Below are 21,077 nucleotides of genomic sequence, written 5' to 3'. Positions count from 1 at the left end.
CAGGTGAAGCCCCACCCCCCCTCCCACCCCTAAAAGGCACCGGTGCACCGGCCCCTCCCCGCACAGCCGCACCCACACACCGCCCCAGCTGCTGTCAGCTGCCGGCACCGCAGCCGCACCGCAGCCGCAGCCGCACCGCACCGCACCGCACCGCACCGCACCGCACCGCACCGCACCCGCTGACGCGTTCCTCGCCCCACTTGCCGGCGGCAGGAGAGGAGCTGGTGGCGCTGGTGCAGGCGCGCAGCCTCGCCCTCTCTCGCGGACGGGCTGTGAACGGCGTCTCTTCACGCCTCCAGCTGTGAAAAAGGCGCGCCTCTCCACCCGCAAGACGTTCGAGGCGGTCGCCCAGCGGCTTGGCCTCAACGGCGGCATCGAGGCGCTGCCGCCGCGCGCGCACGGCGCGCGGCGCGGCGACTGCGCTTGCCCTCGACTGTTCGGGCCCCTCTCGGACTGGTTCGTCGCACGCTGTTCTCTGCAGGCGCGCAGCACGTCGACTGCCACTACGACGTGCACAAGGCGTACAAGTCGGCGTGCGGCGAGCTGCACCCGGAGGCGCTCTCCTTCTCCGCGACGATGGCCGACCTGTGCGCCCAGCAGGGCGGGTCGCCCGACGCGATCGTCAAGGCGATCTCCGCCGCCTGCGCGGCGTAGAGGCGGCCGCTACCCGGCGCCTCCCGCGGTCTCTTCTCTCAAGGGAGGGGAGGGGCTGCGGGGCAAGGAGAGGTGCGAGGGCGGGGAGGATGGCGTCGCCCGGCGGCGGCGCCCAAAGTGTACATCGAGGCACACAGTCGTTTATTCGTTGGGGTCTCTCCGTGTCTCTCTCTAGCTCCATCCTCCATGTCGCTCGCGTGATCGACTAGATCCTCGCGCTCTGTGCGAAGCGGCCTGTGGCGCGCTGCCGCTGGTTGTCGTGTATCAATATATGTTTTGTGTTTCGGCTCAAACGCCTGAAACCCGGAGAGTAGTGGGGGAAATGAGGTGATTTTTGAATGAGAACGCCTCGCGCAAAACCACCGCTACCATGCCACAGAAGACCCTTGTGGGCTATCCAGAACACCTAAGATCATGCCCTAGCTCTAAAGTGGGCCCGAGATACGCCAGCTAAACCCCGGATTTTTTCCGGCAGCGGGCCACACATCGGGCCGGCTACCCAAGCGGGTTGCACGGAGACACGGGAAGGCTGCCGCAAGCCGCCTCCGGGTGCAGGGGCCCGGCGCGGTGGGCGGGGGCAACGGCCCGGTAGCTGGCCGCGCCTCTCCCCCCCGCCCGTCGCCGCTGCACCCCTTGCCGCGGCCCTCGTCGCTGCTGTAGCGACGACAGCCGCGGCACGAGGTCAGAACGCGGCCTCGGAGAGCTCGAGCGAAGGCGCCGACGGTGGCAGCCGTGGTAGTTGTTGATGGTAGACGGCTCCTGAGCCGTCGGGCACCACGCTCGACGTCGCCGAGCAGCCGCACCCGTCGCGAGCGCCTGCGCGTCGGGCGCTGCCGGCTCGACCTCCATTTCCGGCGAGGTGTCGGGCGCGGCGGGCGGCTCCGGCGCCTCGGTGGCGTTCATGGGCTCGAAGGAGGCAGCGGCCGCCTTGGCGGCTTTGCGCCGCTTGCGCCTCTCCGCATCCCCGCGATGAGAACTCTCTCTTACAGCAACAGGCTCGAGACAGAGAACTGGCGCGTGCTAGTACAAGAAAAGAATTGATGCGGCCCTCAATCGCGTCACGAGACGCTCTCCGCTCCCTTGCACTCGAACAGGCCGCCCTTAGGCACCGCCTCAAAGCAGCCCGTCGATGCAGAAATCTAAACTTTCTACGGCCGTCGCCACCGGCCGCCTCCACCTGCTCAGCAGCTTCTTCGCGTTCCTCGCGGTGCTCAGCACGGGCGGCTCGACCGCCGCGCTCCTCGTCAAGGTCCTGCCGCGGGCGACGGCGCCGCCTCCACCACTCCCGCCGCCGCTCATGATCACCGGAGGTTGCGCTTCGCGAAGCTCTGCCCTCGACAACGTCGAGTATGTCGCAGTCGGCTACACCTTCTCGGGAGCGCCGTACTTCCGCGAGGCCTCGTCATCGTACTACATCTACTGGGACCCCGATTGCAGTGGTACAGACTCTACCGCCCGCTGGATCGTGGATGATGATGAGCCGAGCACTACCGCCTCCAGCGACCTCGATGGCGACGGGAAATGTAAGTCCTGGGCCGACATCTACTCGGACGACTCCTCCTCGCCGCCGCTAGGCACGGCTACCTGGCGGGTTAACTGCGACAGCATCTGGACGAACAATCTTCTGACACTGGCCTTTCTCTCCCCGTCCCCACCGCCCGCACCGCCCGCACCGCCGCCGTGGCCACCGGGGCGCGCCCCGCTGCCGCCGCCTCCGTCGCCGCCGCCGCCGGCCGCTCCGCCGCCGCTTCCGCCCCCGCCGATGCCGCCGCCGCTCATGATCACCGGAGGTTGCGCTTCGCGAAGCTCGTATGTCGCAGTCGGCTACACCTTCTCGGGAGCGCCGTACTTCCGCGAGGCCTCGTCATCGTACTACATCTACTGGGACCCCGATTGCAGTGGCGAAGGCTATCCCGCCCGCTGGATCGTGGACAACCAAGAACCGAGCACTACAGCCTCTAGCGACCTCGATGGCGACGGGGGGTGTACCTACTGGGCCCGCATCGACTCGGACGACTCCTCCTCGCCGCCGCTCGGCACGGCTACCTGGCGGGTTTACTGCGACGGCTCCTGGACGTACAACGATCTGACATTGGCCTCTCTCTCCCCGCCCGCACCGCCCGCACCGCCCGCACCGCCCGCACCGCCGCCGTGGCCACCGGGGCGCGCCCCGCTGCCGCCGCCCCTCGAGCCGCCCCCACCGATGCCACCGGCCGATTGCGATGCAGCAGAGGAGGCGTGGCGTATCCGTGGCGGGGCCGCCTTTGTAACGGCCTACTTCTTTGGATTTTTTGCCTTCTTGCCCAAGGCATCGCAGCCCAAGCTCTTTCTCGCGCTCTTTATGCTCTTTCTCGCCCTCGTTATGCTCGTCTTCCTCGTCGCCTCCCCGTGGGGCTTCTCGTGGCTTGTTCCGGAGCACTGCGACTATGACCCGACAGGTCTCATCGTCTACGTCATATTTCTTCATGGGGTCTTCGCACTACCTCTGCAACACTACCGCCTTCGCAAAGAACTCCGCGCTCGCATCGCCGCCATCGAGGCCGACCTGCCTGAGCGCCTCGCCGACGGCTCCCTCCGGCTGCTGCGCGTCGCCTGGCTGCTCGAGCGCCCAACGGACTGGGTGATACTGCGGGAGCAAGACCTGCCGGAAGAGGCGTTTTGGGCCCCGGCCGACGCGGCCCGCCTGCTTGCCGAAGAGAAAGTCGCTGCGCTCTCCTACAAGTGGCAGGGCCCCTTCAATTCGTCCAACGGCGGTGGCGATCAGCCAGACGGCAGCCGCTTCCACCTTGACGAGGTCCTCTCGTATTACCGGGAGGGCCGCCACGCAGAGGAACGGCCCGCCCTGATGTGGGACTTTGCCACAGCACGACCCGATAACGGGCGCGAAACGTACCGCCGCGGAGACTAATGTGTTCAAGAAGGGGCTCGGCGTGATGAGCCACGCCTACGCCAGCCCGCGCGTCCTCGTGCTGCAGCACCGGCGGATCCCTCTCGAGCTGGAGCGCGAGCTGAATGAGAAATACGGCGGCGCGCCTCCAGATGACCGCCTCGACCTGATCCCTTACGCCGGCGCCAAGTGTCGTTCGGGATGGTGCACGTTTGAGACGGCGTGCGCGCTGCTGATGACGGAAGGGGGCGGGCACGCGTACGAGCTCGGCGTCGGCCGTGTGCCGGTGGCGCGCGGGCGGCTGCCAAGCGTGCGGCACATGGAGGCGCTCTTCGAGGCCGAGTCGACGCGCTTCATCGGCCGGGCTGATCGCGAGGAGGTGTGCGGCTTGTACCTCGCCCTGCGCAAGAAGCTCGAGGAGTATGATGAGGAGAAAAAGAGCATGTTTGTGTTCGTCGCCGACAAGCTGATGACGGACGAGGATGACGGCTTTACGAAGCTGATGACGGCTTTACGAATCTTATTCTTGGTCATTCCTGTCTATGCCCTCTTCTTCATCCTCCCCAGCCGCATCTTGCGAGCCCACCTCGCCGCCGTCCTCTGCTGCCGCCCTCGCGACAGCCTCGACTACACCTTCCACTGGAGCATTCTCAAGCCTCCTTTTCGCCGCAAGCCAGATCCCCCGCTGTCCGAGCTGCCCTCGTGCTTCCTGCCAACCGAGATCCGAGTAGAGACAGCCCAGCGGGTTGAAATTCTATGAGCTCGATGTTTGCGATGGTGCGGCTGTCGCAAGAGAGGGCAAAGAAGCCTGAGAAAGAGGAGGGCATGTCGGAGCTTGAAGAACGTTAACACAGAAAGCCGAATCGGTGTGCGGCATCTCACGCGCCCGGGCGCTCCTGGCGACCCGAGGGCCCAACTTGAGAACCCGGCAGTGGTGACGGGTGCGGCGAGCGAATAGAGACAGGAAGAGGCGGACGCCCAAGGGTGGGCGATGGCTAGCGCCACACTCCTCTCCTTAAAATCCTTGTGTAAGGGCACAGCGCCCAGCACACTCACTCTGTTCATAGCGCGCACTGGCCTTCTCGACTGTTCATATTAATGATTCATAACCCACGCTTCGCGTCTTCACACCTCCTCGGCTGCAGGACTCACCCCTCTACGCTCCCTTTTGCAGGATGAGGCACCTTGGTGCCCGGATTTCATTAGAAGAGACGAGATTCGGCGCCGTCGTGCTCGTGGAGGCAAAGGCCCGCCCATGAGCCCAGCTTGTCGGCCAGCGCCCGCGGCGCGCCGTTCCACGCCGGCGCCTGAGGGAGGGTGTAGAGGATGTAGAGTGTAGACTACTACCTGTAGAGCGCTGTAGAGCTGTAGAGCTGTAGAGCGCTCTGGAGCGCTGTAGAGCTGTAGAGCTCTACATCCGCCGCGGGACAGAGCGATGCAGATGTAGAGCGCTGTAGAGGCCCTCTACAGCGTGAAATCTCTACAACAAACGCTACATCATATGACGGGGGGTCTCAACCGTCAACCAGATGGTTGAGGGGGGGCCTCAACCAGGGTAACGACAAGCAGAAGCACAACTACGGTAACCGTCTTGACGACAGGGGACTCATCGCCCTGTGTGCAACTCTCGAGCAGTTCGGAGAGAGAGAGAGAGATTTTTAGCAATTTGTTTGTTTGTTGCAGTTCGCCATCTTGCTGCGCGGGACGCCGCTGCGCGACCTGTCGGGGTTTGAGAGGCAGCGAACTGCGAGACGCCTCGCGGGCGAATGGCGTCTTCATCGCCGAGGAGCGCCTGCGACTCCGCGGGCTGCTGCAGGCCTACACCGAGACAGGCGCAAACCCTTTCGGGGACGCTGGCGCCTTCCTCCACGACTTTGCTGACGGTGGTGAGGCGTCCAGGAGTCAGAGGGGACGGGGAGGCGCGCGAGGCGGCGATCCTGCAGCTCCTCCTAGACGCGGGGAGTGCGGAGAACCCAATCGGGGGACCGGACGGACTCTAGTAGCTGCTAGGTGACTGTGTGCACCAGAGCCAAAACAGCGACGGGTCGTGGGTGCGTGCTTGGGTGGTTGTTGCTCTCTGCCGCTTTCGATTGTCAGACCACGACACGTCCCGATGTAGAAACATCATGGGAGCACCTCAGATGCGTCTGAAGACCGCAGGGTGGCACCAAATCGGGCGCCAAAGGTCGGCAGAAGGCGCCGAGGGGCCAAAATGGCCCCGTTGGGCTCGTTCCGAGGCTTGGACGGACTCTCGCGGCTGATTCGTGCGCGATATCGGCACGTGGTGATACACACGCATCGGGACGATGCCAGCGGCACCCGTTTTACGAGCCTCAAAGCCGCGAGCCGCCCTGCAGGCGCCGTTTTGGGGCTCCAGAGAGGTCCTGCAGAGGGCCCCGGGGGCGCTTTCGAGGCCCCAGCTACCAAAACACGCCTTTAGAATGGTCCCGAGCGGCTCCCATGACCTCTCCAGCACCAGAGCTGCACGACACGACCGCTCGTTCGAACATTAGCGACACAAATATTTATTCCTGTGGGTTGTGTCATCGTGTAAGGGGTCCCTGACCCTGTGGGAGAGAAGAGCAACGACAACGAGACGCGACACAACGGCATCGCCGCGGAACGAGCCCCGGACTACTCCAGCACGCAGCACCCCGCACGGCCGCAGCTCAGAGGCTGAGGGACCTGTGAATGAGAATCGGTGAATCATTACGATTGTATCTCTCTCTCTTTGTACGGCATCGCTGCTCGTATCGCTCACACGACCTTGGGGCGAAGGCCTCCGCGCTCCGGCTGGTCGAGACGCATCTCTTTTTAAACTGCTCAATGGACTAGTTGCAAAAAGTCTCACGAGGCGGCGCCGGCGCGCGCGCTACTGGCTCATAAGTCATATGTCGTCATAAGTCATATAATACAAAAAAGACGCGCGATAGCCGATACAAACAACAAAGAAGGTACGAAGGCTGTACATGAATAATGAAACATATCCACCTGTCTCGCCTCGGATACATACTCACATGTGCATGCACATGTGTACCTACGTAACATGCTATGCACACTCTCTACGTACTTTGAAGTCTCTGCCAGTCGCTCGAAGTCGCCGGACGCCGGGATGAGCCCTGCTCACAGCGCGCCCGCTCCGTCTCAGTCTGCGCCTCTCCCCGCGGCGCGGCCGCCCATCCCCTCGAGAGCGGCGCCTCTCGCAGCTCTGGTGTGGCGTCGGGAGGGCCACTCAGGCGCAGGAGTCCGGGTGAAGCCGGCAGCCGAGCGCGTAGTTGACGTCGGCGAGGGAGAGGCCGGCGATGGCCGGGTTGTGGTGCAAGTGCTCTTCCGCCCGCGGTGGCCGCTGCGAGAGGATCGCCTGCAAGGGACGACGGCTCCCGCCTCAGCACAACTGGCAGCGTGTGGCCTCCCTCGCTGCGGGAGGGGAGCTCCTCGACGTGCGGCTTGAGGCCGACGGCAAGGTACTCGGGTATGCCCGAGAGGGGGTACGAGCCGGTGGGCGCCTGAGGTGGACGTGTCGTGGGCGTGTCGTGGACGGGGGGCGTGGCCATGCGGCCCAGCGAAGCGGACGCTGCGCCGTCTCCGCGGCGACGAGGTTGAGGTAGAAGCCGAACTTGCGGTCGAGGACCTGATTGGCCAACTCATCACTCATCCGTCAGCCACACACAATGTCGGAGCCAGGAGCCGTGCTGTCGAGGACCGGGATGAAGCCGAAAGCGCCCGGGTCGAAGTGCGAGCGAGCGTCGGCACACGCGTCAGTGTAGCCGCCCGCCGAGTCAAAGCACATCAGAAAGTGGCCTAGAGATCGTCGCACTGAGTGGGGGGCGTGCGCCACGCAGGTTGGGGTGTGGGAGAGGCGGGAGACTGCGGGCAGCGGAGGTGGTGTGTGTGCGCGCGCCGAAGCCATAGTTCCCGTAGAGCGTGTACTGGTCCGAGAGGAAGGGCGTCCCGTCCCTCTCCGACTCGAGGATCAGGGCGGGCGAAGGGTGCCTGAGCACCGAGGAGGAGCGAGTGAGCCACCGCTCGGGGGTAAGAGTGCCCCGCCACCATTTCTCTCCCTCGTGGGAGGCCTCCAAAGAGGTGGGAGACAAGCGGCTCGATGTACTCCCTTTCCTCTCCTCCACTGGAGTCCCTCTTCCCCCTTGTCCGAGAGGCGGGAGGGGGAGGCGTGGGAGGAGGAGGAGGAGGAGGGCGCCGGACCGCCTGTAAGACAGCAGCGAGTGCAGGAAGCGCTCGTAGTCGCGGCCCGTCGTCACCAGCGAGCCCGCAAAGTCGGGGCATCGCCCCTCGTAGTACGAATCCGTCAGCCCGAACGGCTGGAGCAGGTACCTGCGGACCACCTATGGGACATGTCTCGGACATGTCGTGGGCGTGTCCTGGACATGGCTCGAGCAGAGCAGGTACTCGCTGACGGTGGCACCTCCTTGATCGGCAGGCCGCTCCCCTGGGGGGGGGGGGGGGGGGGCAAGGCTTGGTGAGGGGACCTGCGAACTACCGCCTTGTGACTCGGCGGTCCCATTAGCAGCGCAGAGAGGCACTCAGCTGAGGGGTTGTGAAAAGAGTACTTCCGCTCACCGCGACGGCGACGCCGGCGGCGAGCTGGAGGTGGTTGCTGTTGTACGAATAAACGTGTCCGGGGACGCCGATCAGCTTGACTCCCGAGTAGATGGACTGCGCGCACTTGGCGGTGTCGCCGCTCTCCAGGTCGCACTCCCTGCTGATGTTGTTACGCGGCGGCGTGCGGCCCGCGCGCCACGCCCTCGCCGCACGAGTGTTGAACTCGAAGCCGGGGTGGCCGTCGCCGAAGCCGGAGGTGAAGGTCAGCAGGTGGCGGAGAGTGATGTGCGAGCGCGCGTCGAGCGGATGCTTGGTCCAGTACGGAAGATACTCGTGGACCGGATCGTCGAGCGAGCGAATCGTGCCGTCGCCCACCAGGCCGGCAAACATCATAGCCGAAGGCCACTTGGAGGTGGAGCCTGTCGGAATCTGCTGGTCCATCGTGAAGTTGCCAGACTCGTACACAAAGAGCTGGCCGTGGTCGGCGGTGCCAATGCTGATGGCGTACTCCGTCGTGAACTGCCAGTTCTCGAGGAGTGTGCGGATGGGACGCCAGGCCGCAGCGTCGGGCGGAGTGGCGGTGCTGACGGTCAGCAGTGACAGCATCAGAGCGACGGTCAGCAGCAGTGACAGCATCAGAGCGAGGCGACACGGCGACCGCCAGCTTGGGAAGGCCCCCCGTCCGTTGGTGCGGCGTCGCGGGCGCGGCCGCGAGGGGACCGCGGGGGGTGGGTAAGCGGGATGGGGGGCTCTAAGGGGAAGGGAGTGGGGGGCGCCCAGTAGGGCGCCGGCACCCCAGCGTAGAGGGCCTCGTGTAGCCCTCCTTTTGGTATATATAAAACCCTTCCGGCTTCTACCAGATAGGGGTCTGCGTCCCTATGACTCGCACCAACCAAAACGCCCTACCTACCTTGAGCACTTGAGCACTGGATAGGGTCGGTTCCGCATGGTACGGGACCCCTCGATCGTCTCGCCCTCCCTCACTGGTGTGTTCATTGGGGGGGGTCATAACAAACACGGTACAGGATCGAGGTGCACGCTGCCGAGGCAGTATCGTCCCCCCTCTCCCCGACGGCGATGGCGGTGTGACCGATCGAGCTACAAGAGGAGCTTGTTCAGCAGGATCAGGGGTGGGTCGAGCAGTTCTCACTTCCACAATGGGTGAGCTTCAGACCTCGGGCCTGCCTCCCCCTTCACCCTTCGGCTCGTGTGGATTCGAACCACCGCCGGGATGGAAGCTTCCTGCTTCCATCTTGAGAGACAGCGCCGCGCATCACCTGTATCGAAGCGTCGGGGATGGTGGGCACTGTGTGCGCCTCTGTCATATGGGAGAGGGGGGGGGGGGAGGGGGAGGGGGGGGGGCGGGGGGGGGAGGCGGGATTTTTAGCCGGGCTGTAGAGTTTTTAAAGCAACTTGTGGGCGTACGAGACGTGTGCATTGCTGCACCCCCTCAGCCTGCCCTTCTCTTAAGTCTGTTGATCCGCTGCTCCTCCCCATTGCGCGCTCTCCGCCCCGTCCTCCTCGCGGAGGCCCCCCCGGCCGGTCCCCCCGGATCCCCCATCTCCCCAAGAGTTATTGGCGTCAATATGGCGCAGCGCAGAGATGCCAGCACCGCGAGGAAGTGCAGGACCCGCGTTTGCGGTGCGAGCCGTCGAGGCAGGATCAAGCTGAAGGACTCGAGTGGTTTCCACACTGACATCCTCGCCCAGAGCATTGCCAGGCAGGTTTGCGCCCAGTTTGCAGTCGCTTGGCGTGGTCTGTGCAGGCGCACCAGCCGCAGAGGCAGCGCTGCCGACTCTCATTGGTTGAGCAGCCGCCGCAGTGCTCGACGGATCGGCAGTGTCGGCGCCACCAGCACCGCGCTCGGTCCCGCTCAGCGAGGCGGCCGAGAGCACAGGCAAGCCGCAAACGCGCATTTTGGACGGACGTCCCTCAAACAGTCTACCTACCTACCTATTGCGGGCGCCAATCGCCAGGCTCCGTGCCCCACCTACCTACCTCTCGCCGCTTTCCTCCCGCTGTGATTCTGTGTGAGCTCTGTGTCTTGATTTGCCAACAACATACCTAAAACTTAAAAATTCCCAGGCTGCCGCGCAGCGAAGCGAAAAAATAGTAAAATACCCGTTAGCCCTCTCTCTGTGAATAGGCTCCCAGCGCCCGCCGCGCGCCGGCTTGTACCGCGGTGCGCGCCGCTCGCGAGCCCGCCAGAGCATGGCCCCGTTCGCGGCTAAACGCGCCGTCTCCCGCACTTGGAGCACTTGGAGTGCAGTCGGCAACCTCACATCCCGCGCGAAGCGGTTTTTTTCACACACACACACACCCCACCCCCCACCACACACAACACAACACACACACCACCACCACCACCAACCACCTACCTACCTATTGCGGGGCCCTCTGGGGCGGTCAAAACCGGACCTACCTACCTATGAGCACTTGAGCACTGGATAGGGTCTGAGGGGTGGCCCGTCTACCGTCTACCGGTAGACTGGGGTAGACTGGGGTAGACGGTAGACCATTTGGTAGACGAGTCTACCGCAGTCTACCAATGAACCTACGACTGCAGTCTACCGGTAGACTTGGTAGACCGGGTAGACTGGTCTACCCCTTTTTCAGCCGCCGAACGGTAGACCACCGCCGCCGGACGGTAGACCACCTCGGCGGTTTGAATATGCAGCCTCCAGTTCTCCACTCTGACGCCAATTTGGCAGACGAGCGCCGGCAGATGCCCTCGCGGCCTGCCGGCGAACGTCCGTCCGGCGAGAACGCGCGCCATAATGGACGTGTGGCTGTCTGGCGAAAACTCGCTCTCGAGAGCCGCGAGAGGGCGGTGCTCTGCAGTGAGCGGTTCCGCCCGATGAGTGTGTAAAGACGTTCATTTGATCTCATAAAAGACACGGAGCTCGCCTCGCACGGAAATGGCATGAGGTGAAGCTCACAGCGACCGCGCTCAACAGCCTCTCTCACCGGCAGATTTCGCCCGCGCGGCAGACCGCACTTTCATCGCGCGTTCTCGCCGGACGGACGTTCGCCGGCAGGCCGCGAGGGCATCTGCCGGCGCTCGTCTGCCAAAGTGGCGCCAGAGTGGAGAACTGGAGGCTGCATATTCAACTGGCCGAGGCGGTCTACCGTCCGGCGGCGGCGGTCTACCGTTCGGCGGCTGAAAAAGGGGCCAGTCTACCGCGGTCTACCAAGTCTACCGGTAGACTGCAGTCGTAGGTTCATTGGTAGACTGCGGTAGACTCGTCTACCAAATGGTCTAGCGTCTACCCGGTCTACCGGTAGACGGTAGACGGGCCACCCCTCAGGATAGGGTCGATTCCGCATGGTACGGGACCCCTCGATCGTCTCGCCCTCCCTCACTGGTGTGTTCATTGGGGGGGGTATACCTACCTATTGCATAGGGTCTAACCGTGGTCAACAGACCACCTATCTGGCTATGGGCTTGCCCATCCCGGAGTGGTTCGATCCCACATAAACCCGAGACGGTGACGGAAAGCGTCGCTGCGATCTCAGGCCCAGTGAGGCAGTGCGCCAGACTAACCCGGATCCTGCTGAACAAGTTCCTCTTGTAGCTCGATCGGTCACACCGCCATCGCCGTCGGGGAGAGGGGGGACGACACTGCTTCGGCAGCGTGCACCTCGATCCTGTACCGTGTTTGTTATGACCCCCCCCAATGAACACGCCAGTGAGGGTGGGCGAGACGATCGAGGGGTCCCGTACCATGCGGAACCGACCCTATCCAGTGCTCAAGTGCTCAAGTGCATCGCCAGTGCTCAGAACCTGCGAACTTTGAGATTTCCCAGTGTCCGGTGGACGTACGCGCAGAAATGGTGAGGCAGGAGGCTGCTGTAGCAGACCTCGTGTTCACCTTGGCTTGTTTTGCATTAGGCCCTACTACTACGCATGCCCAACTACTGTCGAATGAGCTCCCTCCCCCTCTTTGTGCCGGGCGACGCCTCAACCCAGACGCTTGTCTTCTCGAAGCCGGTGGTCCTATGGGCCTCGCCAGCCAACCCGGGCGCCGCAGAGCTGGCTCGCGAGCTTGCCAGGGCCTTTCCCGGCCTCACCGTCTCCACCGTTGCGGACGTTGGCTCTTCTGCAGCAGCGCACCCCTCCATGGCATCTCGCGGGCTGGCACGCCGAACGCGCCGCGCCGGCGATGTGACCCACATGCTGTTGTACCTCAATCAGACTACCTGGTTAGAGCACGACGGCGAGCGGCTGGCCGAGCAGGTCAAGCAGGCGCGCGAGGACAAGCTGAAGATCGTCATGGTGCACGAGAATGACCCCGCGCTCGGCGGCTGTGCGTTTGACAGAATGTTTGAAGTCACACCGCAGGAGCTCATCAACGATGGGTTGTATCGCGATCTTGCGCGCTCCTTCTTTCCTGGCGTATACCGCGAGGCGCCGCTCGCGATTTTAGTGTGTGGATGTGACACACACACCTCAGATTGGAGCGTGTCTCTAGGTGTCACGCGTGCTTCTGGCGAAGGCACTGGGCGCAACAGCGGCCAAGGCAAAGGAGTCCCAGCAGCTGCGACGAGCGGCCGCCTCCGCCAACCGCAACATATATGCAGCTCCCCCCCCCCGGCCCCGGGGGTGGGGGGTGGGGGGGTACCGGCTGAGCAAAGAAACGGCATACGCTGGCGGCAGGAGAGGCAGCAGTAGCTCTTGCGATGCCGACACAGCGGCACGTGACGTTGCAGTCACGGTCTAGCGTATCGCCGCGTCTCACACGCCTATGATTGGTATCACACCCCCCCCCCCCCTCTGGAAGTTGCGTGGTATGCTGTACGGGACCCGCAGCGATGTACTTTGAGACGTTCGCGGCCTGCGAGGTGCTCGTCACACTCAGTGGCGAGGTGCTCCAGCGCAGCAGGCGAGGTCTTTCGGTCCGCTCGGTGCTCCATGGAGCAGTTGAAGGCTGAGCGGAGCGATGGGACGCGATTTTTTTGCCCTTGTCGGAATATTCAAAAAAGAATTCCTACATAATTGGTGCGCTTCTTAGCTCGATGACTGCACTCCAAGTGCTCCAAGTGCCGCAGGAGCACTGAGGGAAGAGGCACGGACTGGCACAACAAAAGCGAAAAGGCACAGCGAAAATAAAGAATTTTCAGCCGCCAAAAAGAATTCAACCTTCAAGCAACAACGTGCAACCAACTAACGGCTCTCTCTCGCCGAGGTTCGACACAGGCGCAGGAGCATCTGCATCTTTGCCACACGGGCTGGTGAAAATTCGATCCCCACCTCCACGGTCTAAATGTTCTCAACACACTGACCTCTGCTGCGACACGCCCGCCTCACCCCGGCTTGAGGTCGGAGGCCGCCGGGCCGGTCAGCCCGAGCGCCTCCGCCGCCTCGTCGCGCAGCAGGCCGCGCACGACCTGGTAGTGGTGGTTGATGGACGGGATGGTGTGGACGCGGTACGCGGATCCGCACGCGCCTCCGGGGGCGGGCAGCGCGTACACGAGCCGCCGGATACGCGAGTGCACGAGCGCCATGGCGCACCTGGCGCGGCACGAGGGGGCGTCGGGGACAGCTGCAACCTTCGACCGAGAGGGAGCCGGGTCTAAGCCGAGTCTGAGCCGAGTCTGAGCCGAGTCTGAGCCGAGTCTGAGCCGAGTCTGAGCCGAGTCTGAGCCGAGTCTGAGCCGAGTCTGAGCCGAGATGATGACGGGGGCCGAGAGGGAACGGAGATGGAGCGGAGATGGGGCGGGGATGGGGCGGAGATGGGGCGGAGGTGGCGCGGAGGGGGGAGGAGGCGGTCAGAGAGGAGGCGGCAAGGAAGGGGCCGGCGGTGGAGGCGGCGGTGGCGGCGGTGAAGGGGGCGAGGGCGGAGAGGAGAGGGGGGAGCGGTGGGGGAGGAGGCGGCAAAGGGGGGGTTTGGATTGCAACAAGGGACCTGTGCTTTAATTCATTTCATAGCTCGGAAAAATAGGGCATAGGGGGCGGGCCGATCCAACTTGCGCGTGACATGAGGCCCCAACCCGCCTCGCAGGCCGAGGCGCACGACATGGTCATCTCTCCCACCGTCTCAACCTCACCATCAGGCCCGTGGAGCACACGGCCTCCTCCTTCGTTCGCCGACTGCTCGGCCGGCGTCCTGCACCCCAAGCAGCCGGGTCTGCTGCAACGCTACTTGCGGGCTGTGCGGCGGACGTGGCTGCTCCAGTCGCCCCGATGGGCCACGCCAGTGCTGCACATACCCCCTGTTTTGCGCACGGGTCGGGTCTCCGCGAATCACGGGCGGGGGGAGGTGAGCTGAGAGAGAATTGTTTTGTTTAAATTCTCGAATATTCTTTATATTCCGGCTGAAAATCTCGCTGAAAATCGCTTCGACAAAGAATATACGAAGAATATGGCGCACAGGCCCCAAGGAAGGCTCTGACCTCGGGGAAAATCGCGATCGATTCATCTAAGAGTCAGACGCGCGCAGTGCGCCCGCCTCGCGGAGCAAGCCGTCGAGGCGGCCCTCCTTCTTGAGCTGGACGAGTCCGACCTCGCCCTGCGCGTTGCCCGAGTAGAGCCCGCCCACGCTGCGGCCTCCGATGAAGACATGCGGCAGCGACGAGACGCCGTGCCGCTGCAGCAGCTCGGCGCGCACGCTGGACGCCACGCCGCCGAGCAGGAACCACTCGGCCCCGAGCTGCACCTGCTTATACTCGCAGCCGGTGCCGTCGAGGAGTGCCACCGCCTCGGAGGAGAAGGGAGACCAGCCATACGTGTAGATCACCACCGGCGCGGAGCCAACCTCCGCATCCAGCTGCGCCGCCGCCGCCGTGCGGTCGCCCTCGCCGCCGAGCGCCCCCGCCTGCCACTCGGCCTGCCAGCGGAAGAAGGGCGCGAGCAGGCCCATCCCGGCCGAAGCGACGCCGAGCGCTGCGCCTGCCGGGTGAGGGGGAAAGAACGCCATCTCCTCAACGCTGCTGCGGTACCATCCCGGGTGGGGCTAAGACCGGGTCAATCCCGCGCGTCTCCGCGTCCTCGGGAGGCGAGGCCAGGGGGTTGGAATCTGGCGTGCGTCCCAGACACACGGCCTCGATCTTGCGCCTCCGACGCCGCGACTCGCCTCGCTCGGCGAAGCGGTCTGAGGGTGGCCTCCCCTCGAGCAGGCGGGGCCGACGAGGAGAGAGCTTCTCCGAACCGCCATTTTCTTTATCGGTTGATGCCCAGGTTCCAACCCCCTGGGCGAGGCTCCAGGCGGCGTTCCAACTGCGACGGCCCGGAGCGCGCGGGTGGGCGGTGCGCCTGCGAGCTTGCCGGGCGAGAAGGTGCGCAGCTCGGGGTCGACTGCCGCGGCGAGGGCGCCTGTAGGAAGCTTCCAAGAAGGCCCGTGGGAGGCTGTGGCACCAGCAGCCGAGGGGGCCGACAGCAGGGCGCCGGCCGGGCGGAAGCCTCGCGGCGACGGCGCGGGGATGTCGCGAATGAAGCACACCTTGTCGCCGGGTCAGAGTCAGGGGTCAGGGTCAGGGTTGCGGTTCGATGTCGCGTAGGGTATCGTGCCGCACGCCTTGCCGTCTGTGTCGACCTCGTAGAAGGATATGCCGGAGGGGCCGTCCTGCCCGTTGACGACCACCTGGCGGGAGATGTGGGGAGATATGGGGAGATGTGGGGAGATGTGGGGAGATGTGGGGAGATGTGGGGAGATGTGGGGAGATGTGGGGAGAGATGGGGAGATGTGGGGAGATGTGGGGAGAGATGGGGAGTGATGGGGAGATGTGGGGAGAGATGGGGAGAGATGGGGAGAGATGGTGCTCGCAAGGAAGGAGGCGTGAACGGCGCCTCTCTCGCAGCACTCCGCATGCCGAGACTGCTCTCTCCTCCCCTCCCCCTCCCCTCTCCCCTCCTCGCCTTCCACGTGAAGCAGACCGCTCGCTCTCCCTCCGACACGCGCTGCAGATCAAATTCGATGCCGGGGATGTCGAAGGCCTGCTCTCGGCAAGGGAGGCCGTGAAGAGGTCGCGGCTCGCACTCCCCCGCCCGCCCTGCCTCCGCAGAGGCACCTCCACAAAGGCGCGCACCGCGCCCTTGCCGACGAATGGCTCTCTGTAGTTGAAGTCCTGGTACTCGATTGCGTCCGAGAAGAGGCGCAAGCCCTCCGACGGCGTCGCGCCGCCCGGGTACGCCTCCTCCCACAAGTACCGCACGATGCCGCTCGCCGTCGTCGGCGTCGCGGGCGTGAAGGTGGGCGGCGGCTTGCGCGGCCGGTCCATGTTTGCCGTCGCCGCCTTGAGCAGCGCCTGTCCACAGTCGGGCGTGTGGGAGGGCGCTCGCCGAGGAGAAGGGCGGGGTGCAGAGCACCTGTTCACGGCTGGAGGTGTGAAGAGACGCTGTTCACAGCGGCCCCGTAGAAGGGCGGGTTGCAGAGCACCTGTTCACGGCTGGAGGTGTGAAGAGACGCTGGTCATAGCGGCACGCAGCCGCCGCCCCGAGCAGCGCCTCGGTCGCCTCGCCCGGCTTGATGATCGGCTCGCAGCCCTCGCGGACGTACCGCAGGAGGCCCGCCTGCCCGGCGTGTCGCCGACGTGTCGCCGACGTGTCGCGGACGTGTCGCGGACGTGTCGCGGGCGGTGAGGGTGGCAGCGGTGAGGTGGAGGCGGCGAGTGCAGCAGTGGAGCGCGAGGCGGTGCGGGCAGAGGCCGCTGCGGGAGACGAGAGAGGGACGGCAGAGGGAGGAGTGACGGGCAGAGGCCGCTGCGGGAGACGAGAGAGGGAAGGCAGAGGGAGAAGTGTGCCGCACCGCGTCGAGCTCTGCAAAGAGCGTGCCGCGCAGGCCGACCGCGCCGGGCCGGTCCTCCGCCTCGCGGTGGAAGACGAAGCCGCCCGAGGTGCGACCGTCCGAGACGCGGTCGAGCACGAGGCGTGTGCCGCGAGGGTACTTTGCCGCTATCAGCGACCGAACGGCGGCAGGGCCGCTCACGGGGCCGCCCGCAGACATGTCGTCCCACTCCACGTCCGAGGCGCAGGCCGAGGCGACGGCGTCGGCGTCGACGATGCCTTCGAACGTCGAACGGAGCAGCGCCTCGCACGAGGTGGCCGCTGCGGCGCTGAGCGACACGGGAGGAGCACGAGGCGCGCCGCACTGTCGTGTCGGCAACGACGGCTCTGGCGGCTCGCTCGCACCCTCCGGATTACCAGCCGTCGATGCCAGGCAGTCGGACGCCTTGTGGCAGCAGCCACCGCGCCCCTGAGCCTTGCTCCGGGTGCGGCTGTCGGCGACCATCTGGCTTGAGGGTGTCGGCCGTCTCACCGCACCGAAACGTGGCGCGAAGGCCCGCGCCGTCGGGAGCAGGAGGAGGAGATAAAAAGGCGGGGCGTACACGAAGAGAGGCATAGTGGGCGCCCGCCAGTTGCACAGTCCCCGGCGCGCACCGAGCCACCGACCTGAGAATCCGAATCCCTCGGCGGATGAGTCGGAGACGGCGTGCGTCCTGTGGTTTCTGCACAGTAGGTAAGGTAAGGTAAGGTATTCTCTCCACACACACGAGGTGGTGGGGCAAGATCCTGGATAACTATCTGTGCGATCTGTGATCTGTGAGGGTCCGCCCGCAGGCGCATTTTGTATACCGAGGCGGTGCCCGGTGCCGAACCTGTCGGACCGCTTCTCTGTGATCAGCTGATCACCTTGTCGTATCTGTGCTGCTGTGACCTGCGTGTGCGCACACAGCTCACAGGGCCGAGAAGGCTGCTGAAGGGAGCACGAGTTCACAGTTCTCAGTTCGTGAAAAGTTCATATGGATCCAAGCATCCAACTGTGGTGTCAGATTGTGTGGTACTACGAGCGGGTCGAGTGCACGCTCGACGCACACCCTCGGCCACGGCCTCTCGGCACAGTGCCGGGTCCTAGTCGACTTCCAGCCAGCTTCCAGCGCAGCCACGTCCTCTCTCTCTCTCACTCTCTCTCTCTCTCTCTCTCTCTCTCTCTCTCTCTCTCCTCCCTCCCTCTCTCGGCCGCTTCACGACCGCTTCTTGGAGCGCCCGCTGCGCGGCTTGCCCTCGCTGCCCGCCGCCGTGCCCTGCAGCCATTCGCTCGCCTCGCCGTTGCCGCTCGCCTTCGCCGACGCCGCGGCCTTCTTGGCCTTGGCCGGCGGCGCCCCGCTGCCCGAGGAGAGCAGGTAGCCGATGGCGAAGAGCATCGCCGCGCCCGCCGCCGCGCCGCCCGCGAGCAGCATCATGTCGGCGTCGATCCCGAGGTCGGTGGCTGGCACCAGGTTGGCGGTCTCGTTGAAGATGGCGTCCACAAACTTGGCGGCGTCGCGGTTCTGGTAGTAGATGGAGAAGACGAGGCGGTACGCGTCGGGCTTGATGCTCAGCGGGGGCACGAAGAGGTACCTAGGGTCGGTGTCCGTGTCGGTGTGAGGGGTAGGGTTTGGCGGTGCCAAGAGCGGAGGCGCGGGAGGCGGTGCCGGAACGAGCGCTGCTCGCGCGGGCCGAGAGGCTCGCCAAAGCTCTGCCGGCGAAACTTGCCGAGCTGCTTGCCGGAGCCGAGCTCCTCGAGGTGGCCGTCGACGTGCGTCACGTTATACATCTTGCCGCCCAGGTTCGACAGCGCGATGAGCAGCGTGTTGTTTGCCCCAATCTCCACCTCTGCGCGCGGCCAGACGGGCGGGCGGCAGGCGTGAGAGACGCACGTCTGCGCGGGGACCGGCGGCGGCCAACGGCGGCGAAAGCGCAGGCGGGCCGGCGGCGCGCACTGTCGTCGATGGCATCCGGAAGCAGCGCCGCAGACTCGACGTGCTCGCTCGGGCCCTCGGCCTCGAGCTCAGCAGAGAGCGCGGGGTCAGAAAAGTCGGTCCGGTCGACGTCGATCTCCTCGTCGGCGAAGAGCAGCGCTGCGGGCGCGGCGGACGCGCGGTCAGCGCGCGGCCGCGGCGTGCCGAGCCGTCTGGACTGTCTCTGTGCGTGGCCCTCTGTGCGTCTGTGCGCTGCTGCATGAAAGCGCCGAAAGCGGCCCGTGGCGCGTGACGGAGGCGGAGCACTTGCTCTCAGCGACACAGACGGCGACGCGCGTTTGCGGCAGGCACGCGCCTGCGGAGGAGAGGAGGAGCAGCGCGATGGGCGCGCGATGAAGTGACTTCATTCACGTGGAGGAGTTTCCGGGCACATATTCACGGCACCTTATTCACAGCCTTGTTATTGAGAAGAAAATACGTCCGATGGCGCTGTGCGCTGGTCTGTGGGAGGTTGAGGTGCGAGCCCTGGAGGCCCTGGGAATGGGGGGAGACTACCCGCGGGCCTAGAAGGCCCGCGCGCAGGGGGGTGGGGCATTGAGACCGGTCATGAATGAGTGCGCGACACGCATGTTGCGAGCAGCGTTGTTGATGTTTTGCGCGTCGCCACAGACGGCGGCGCGCGAGAGCTGTTGCGAGTGGTGCTGGACAAAGCCCCGGGCGCTGCCGGAGGCTGTGCCGTAGTCGGTGCGGTCGACGGCGCTCGGGCTGCCGACCTCTTTGGCGAAGTTGAAGATGATTCTCTTGGTCGGCGGCGCGATGCCGCCCTGGCTTTCGACGAGACAAATTTTGACGATTCCGTTCTTGACATGGAGCGCGTCGTAGTACTGTCCCTTGTGCCCTTTGACCCAGCCTTTACCGGTCGCATGGACGAGCGGGCCCTGTGACTTGTGGCCGCGCTCTTTGCACCCAAGAACCTTGAGCAAGGTTTGGTCGAGGGTGTTGCCGAAACCAAACTTGTGGCCCAGTGACGCACAGCATCCGCCGTGTGCCGCCGCGAGCCCTGCCCAGCCTGCCTCAGGTCTTTGTGAGGGCGCTAGGCACCTTGACTTTCGTAGTGGACATCGCGCTGGGACTGCAGGTCCCCGCCGATCTCGCACATGTCGGTGACGTGCCCCTCGTTGAGATGAAAAGTCGTCTGAGGGTTCGCCTTGTCACCGAGCACGAGCTTGCCGCAGGCTCGTGCACGGACCATGTTGGCCGCCGCATACATGGTGCCGTTGTTTCACACAGGACCCAAGACGCACAAGCTCAGACAGTCGAGAAGGGAGAGACAGCATCGACAGTCAGAAGTCAGCGCTGGGTCCCAGGGCGAATGCGATGACGGCAGCCTGCGATCACCCCCCATGGGTGCCCTTTCTAGTCATTCTAGTGAATGAATTGACTCGTCCCAGTGGATGTGTCCGATTTCCGACGTCCCTGTCAAAATGTGCGTGACGTCCGATCCTTTGTGACGCCGCAGCAGGTGCGGACGCAGAGCATCATCGGCCACCTCAAGTTCGTCGAGCGTGTCCAGCCGAAGCTCTGTCTGGTCCTCCACCGCCTCTCGTGCGTGATGTCTGCGCCGCCGCCGGCCGCCTACGACGTCGCGCGCGCCGCCCTCAACATGGCCTACGAGCTAGGGACGACGGGATCACGTACGGCGGGCCTCGCGCTGTCGCCGAGCTTCAGGGGCACATGCAGGCCCACATCGCGGGGCTCGACTCGCACGCGCCTGCCGATCTCGCTGCCGCCGCCGACGCCACGTGGAACGGGGACCTCGACCTCTACGGCATCGTCCTCACGTGCTTTGGCGCCGCCGTCTACCACTGCACGAAGAAGGTTGGCCTGATCGTCGACTCGTCGCACGAGTGCGAGGCTATCGCCACCGCCAAGGCCGGGGAGCACGTCTCTTACGCGCGCGTCGTCCTCCTTGCCCTCGGAGCGCCACCCGCCGGGCCCACGGTCATCCTCTCGGACAACAAGGCCAACGTCCTCGTCGCCAACAATGCCATGTCCGCGTCGCGCTCGCGCCACTTCCTCCGCCGGTACCACACGCTCCAGCGCCGCATGGCCGAGGGCGAGTGCCGCGTCGTCAAGATCGCAGACGACCTCATGCCCGCCGACTTCCTCACCAAGTGGGTCGCGCGCGACAAGCTGAGGCGCAGCGTCGACTTCGCCACCAATGCGCGCGCGCGCAATGGGGGGGATTGACTCCACAATGCCGGCTCTGCGGCGCCCGCCGCCATTGGGGGGGATGCGA

At 64.9% G+C, this 21,077-nt stretch overlaps 6 protein-coding genes across 6 annotated transcripts in view; 2 read left to right on the top strand and 4 right to left on the bottom strand.

The window, feature by feature from the left end:
• AEP1 (asparaginyl endopeptidase) overlaps positions 1-964 on the top strand; it is a gene marked incomplete at its 5' end in the record, with an annotated part of 3,139 nt that extends 2,175 nt beyond the window's left edge. The window contains 2 exons of the mRNA XM_005787569.1: positions 311-401; positions 482-964. Coding sequence (XP_005787626.1) covers positions 311-401; positions 482-654 — 264 coding nt within the window. The 3' untranslated portion in view covers positions 655-964. The remainder of the gene's footprint in view (positions 1-310; positions 402-481) is intronic.
• Positions 965-1,149: 185 nt separating this feature from the next.
• EMIHUDRAFT_363102 (hypothetical protein) lies at positions 1,150-1,581 on the bottom strand (the record flags this gene model as incomplete). Its single annotated transcript, XM_005787568.1, has 1 exon — positions 1,150-1,581. A coding segment is annotated over one exon (432 nt), but the record flags the coding sequence as incomplete, so codon positions are not given.
• Positions 1,582-1,783: 202 nt separating this feature from the next.
• Positions 1,784-3,562, top strand: EMIHUDRAFT_227748 (hypothetical protein; the record flags this gene model as incomplete). Its single annotated transcript, XM_005787567.1, has 3 exons — positions 1,784-2,301; positions 2,461-2,707; positions 2,888-3,562. The coding sequence occupies 3 exons, from the start codon at positions 1,784-1,786 to the stop codon at positions 3,560-3,562; spliced, it is 1,440 nt and encodes a 479-aa protein (XP_005787624.1).
• Positions 3,563-6,459: 2,897 nt separating this feature from the next.
• Positions 6,460-8,802, bottom strand: EMIHUDRAFT_441011 (hypothetical protein). Its single transcript, XM_005787566.1, has 8 exons — positions 8,120-8,802; positions 7,965-7,988; positions 7,745-7,884; positions 7,410-7,534; positions 7,245-7,342; positions 7,122-7,172; positions 6,976-7,047; positions 6,460-6,902 (listed from the first exon to the last, which is right to left on the bottom strand). The coding sequence occupies exons 1-8, from the start codon at positions 8,735-8,737 to the stop codon at positions 6,774-6,776; spliced, it is 1,257 nt and encodes a 418-aa protein (XP_005787623.1). The 5' UTR covers positions 8,738-8,802; the 3' UTR covers positions 6,460-6,773.
• Positions 8,803-14,426: 5,624 nt separating this feature from the next.
• On the bottom strand, positions 14,427-15,179 carry EMIHUDRAFT_363099 (hypothetical protein). The gene has a single exon (XM_005787565.1). The coding sequence runs from the start codon at positions 14,959-14,961 to the stop codon at positions 14,521-14,523; it is 441 nt and encodes a 146-aa protein (XP_005787622.1). The 5' UTR covers positions 14,962-15,179; the 3' UTR covers positions 14,427-14,520.
• Positions 15,180-17,807: 2,628 nt separating this feature from the next.
• Positions 17,808-19,185, bottom strand: EMIHUDRAFT_423445 (hypothetical protein; the record flags this gene model as incomplete). The annotated part of the gene is made up of 4 exons (XM_005787564.1): positions 17,808-18,437; positions 18,512-18,692; positions 18,800-18,937; positions 19,101-19,185. 4 exons carry the CDS (start codon positions 19,183-19,185, stop codon positions 18,062-18,064), a joined length of 780 nt encoding a protein of 259 aa, XP_005787621.1. The 3' UTR covers positions 17,808-18,061.
• Positions 19,186-21,077: the final 1,892 nt, after the last annotated feature.

Source organism: Emiliania huxleyi (genome assembly GCF_000372725.1).
Source record: "Emiliania huxleyi CCMP1516 chromosome Unknown EMIHUscaffold_141, whole genome shotgun sequence".
Classification (NCBI taxonomy): Eukaryota; Haptophyta; order Isochrysidales; family Noelaerhabdaceae; genus Emiliania; species Emiliania huxleyi.
Note: the sequence above shows the minus strand (reverse complement) of the source record. Positions and strands in the feature narration are given on the sequence as shown.